Source organism: Apaloderma vittatum, unplaced genomic scaffold (genome assembly GCF_000703405.1).
Source record: "Apaloderma vittatum isolate BGI_N311 unplaced genomic scaffold, ASM70340v1 scaffold11331, whole genome shotgun sequence".
NCBI lineage: Eukaryota > Metazoa > Chordata > Aves > Trogoniformes > Trogonidae > Apaloderma > Apaloderma vittatum.
Genome location: NW_009699688.1, coordinates 20,015 through 22,189, shown reverse-complemented (window position 1 = coordinate 22,189; position 2,175 = coordinate 20,015). Strand labels below are relative to the sequence as shown.

The window sequence follows — 2,175 nt, the reverse complement described above, 5'->3', positions numbered from 1 at the left end:
CTTCCCCCTCCCTGGAGGTGTTCAAGGCCAAGTTGGATGGAGCCTTGAGTAGCCTGATCTAGTTGAGAGGCGTCCCTGCCCATGGCAGATTGGACTAGATGATCTCTGAGGTCCCTTCCAGCCGATTCTATGGCACACGGATACAAAACCCCATGGAATCACAGCGTCAGTTGAGTTTTGCATTAGAATAAGGATGAATCAGAATGGCACGGAAGGCTTAGCCACTGCACCACTATCTAGTCATACATTGCTCTGGTCTGTGCAAATGGTGCCAATTTAGATTCAAAGTTTCCGTGGAAGAGAGTTGGACCCGGATACAGTGGCCTTAGATTCTCTAAGTGAGCAGAAAGTCCTTTCGTAGATGAAAATGGGAAATCTCAAGCACATCTAAGAGAGGACAGGAAAAAGCAGATCTGGGGTGACTAAAATGCCTTGTGCCAGCAGTCCTGTTTACTCCTTACTAGAACAGCTCTTGCTAAACAGAAGGAAGGATCGCAGAAGTGGATCTGTAGAGCAGCCAGGTGTGGAGTCTGTACGACCCTGTTATCTCTGCGGTCCTCGTTTTCAGCACATTTTCACCCCCAGCCCAGGCAGTCCTCTCACCTATAGGCACAGAGGCTGTGCTGCTTCTGAGCACCTTCCACTCAATTATTTAAAATTCAGTTGCTATGGATCTGCTCAAGGCGATCAGTTTAAAGAAAATGCAGATGGCCTCTGGTTTTGAGTTCCCACTGCGCTTTGGTTAATTTGGTATGTAAAGGTATTAGGTTAATTAAATGCCATGTGTTGCATGGGGACTGACTGCATTTGTGGATTAATAAGCACCCCAGTGCGTTTCTGTGCTGGAAGTCCTCGAGCTGGCAGACGGTTGTGTCACTAAGAAAGGAAGGTAACACAGGGAAGACATGGGGAAATGAAGAGTTTTCATGCAGCTGTTTTTCCAGAATGAAGGGTTGTGGTGTCCTTCAGGTCTCCAACCAAGTATCATCCTTTACTGGAGAGACTGGAAGAGTTTAAGTGAAGTGAAGTTGTTCCATTTCCTTCGAGACTCCTGTAGCACCAATTTGAGGGAACAAGCCTGCTAGCTGGCCAGTGGATCATGGCTAGTGCGTGGAAATTTTTCTGCTGGGAGATCTCTACCAAGAGAAACAGGTCAGAGGGTGTGCTACAAGCTGCAGGGATGGTCATGCTGAAGATCTAAAGAAATCAGGTCGCAAGTCTCTGGCATTCATGGTGGAACACACGTAGAAAAGCAGAGAGAGGGACAAATACCACGGCAAAGTGTTGAAGATGTTGAAGAGGAAGAAAGTCGTTTTCGTGCAGCCATGCCCTGAGGTGGTAGAAGATCAAGAGAAAGACCAGGGCAAATGGACGCTACTCCGTAACGTCAACCAGGCCCTGAAGCCCACGACCATTTTAGCGGTAAGATAGTGGGTCCCAAGGTCTGAGCGCAGCTGGGAGGTTTCAGGCTACTCTGAAATGGGTCTCACTGTTTCATGGGATCTTCATGCTGCTTGTGCCAGCTTCTCTCACCTTCCTCCTGAGTCTTTGCTCCCCATCAAGTGCTGTAGCTCCCCTGTGGTGGCAACCTTCTTGCTCGTTGCGTTTGGAAGCTCCTCCTAAAGATGCTTTTCAGGAATCATGTTGGTCCGTGTGTGCACCCATCGTGGTTGGGTGTTTAGCTGTCACTGCCCATAGCTTGTTAGGTCTCAACGACCTGCCCTGGAGCATTTGGGAGGACATTAGCAACCAGTAGTTTCTTTGGGCAGGAAGAGTTGGATGATGCTGATACTGTAAAGTGACCGGTGGTATTCCCACTTCTCCAAGACTCTGTCGCGTGTGTCAGAAAACAAATGGCATCTGTCCAGCCATGAGGCAGGTTATGCAACTTATAAGCCAGTCCACTTGAGCTGGCAAATGCATGAATCACCTCAATTTGCCCTGAAATCCTCAGCATATCTGCTGCTTTTTGATCCGAAGGTGATTGCTTCAGCGGAAGGAGCGTAACTGACTTCCGTGGGGTTTATATCAAATTGATTAAAGTCAGGGAAGGAAATAGGTCATCGCTCTTAATAAGTGCTGTTATTTTTTAACCCCCTAGACCTTTCTGAGCTTATCAGCTTAGCCCATCCCATAAGGCTTGCTTTCTTTCACCAGTATTAAGAACTGGATTTA

At 47.7% G+C, this 2,175-nt stretch overlaps 1 protein-coding gene across 1 annotated transcript in view; it reads left to right on the top strand.

The window, feature by feature from the left end:
• Positions 1 to 1,290: 1,290 nt before the first annotated feature.
• Positions 1,291 to 2,175, top strand: part of LOC104280752 (unconventional myosin-VIIa-like) — a gene marked incomplete at its 3' end in the record, with an annotated part of 19,920 nt that continues 19,035 nt past the window's right edge. Inside the window, exon 1 of the mRNA XM_009878500.1 lies at positions 1,291 to 1,422. Within this exon, the coding sequence (XP_009876802.1) occupies positions 1,291 to 1,422 (132 nt within the window). The remainder of the gene's footprint in view (positions 1,423 to 2,175) is intronic.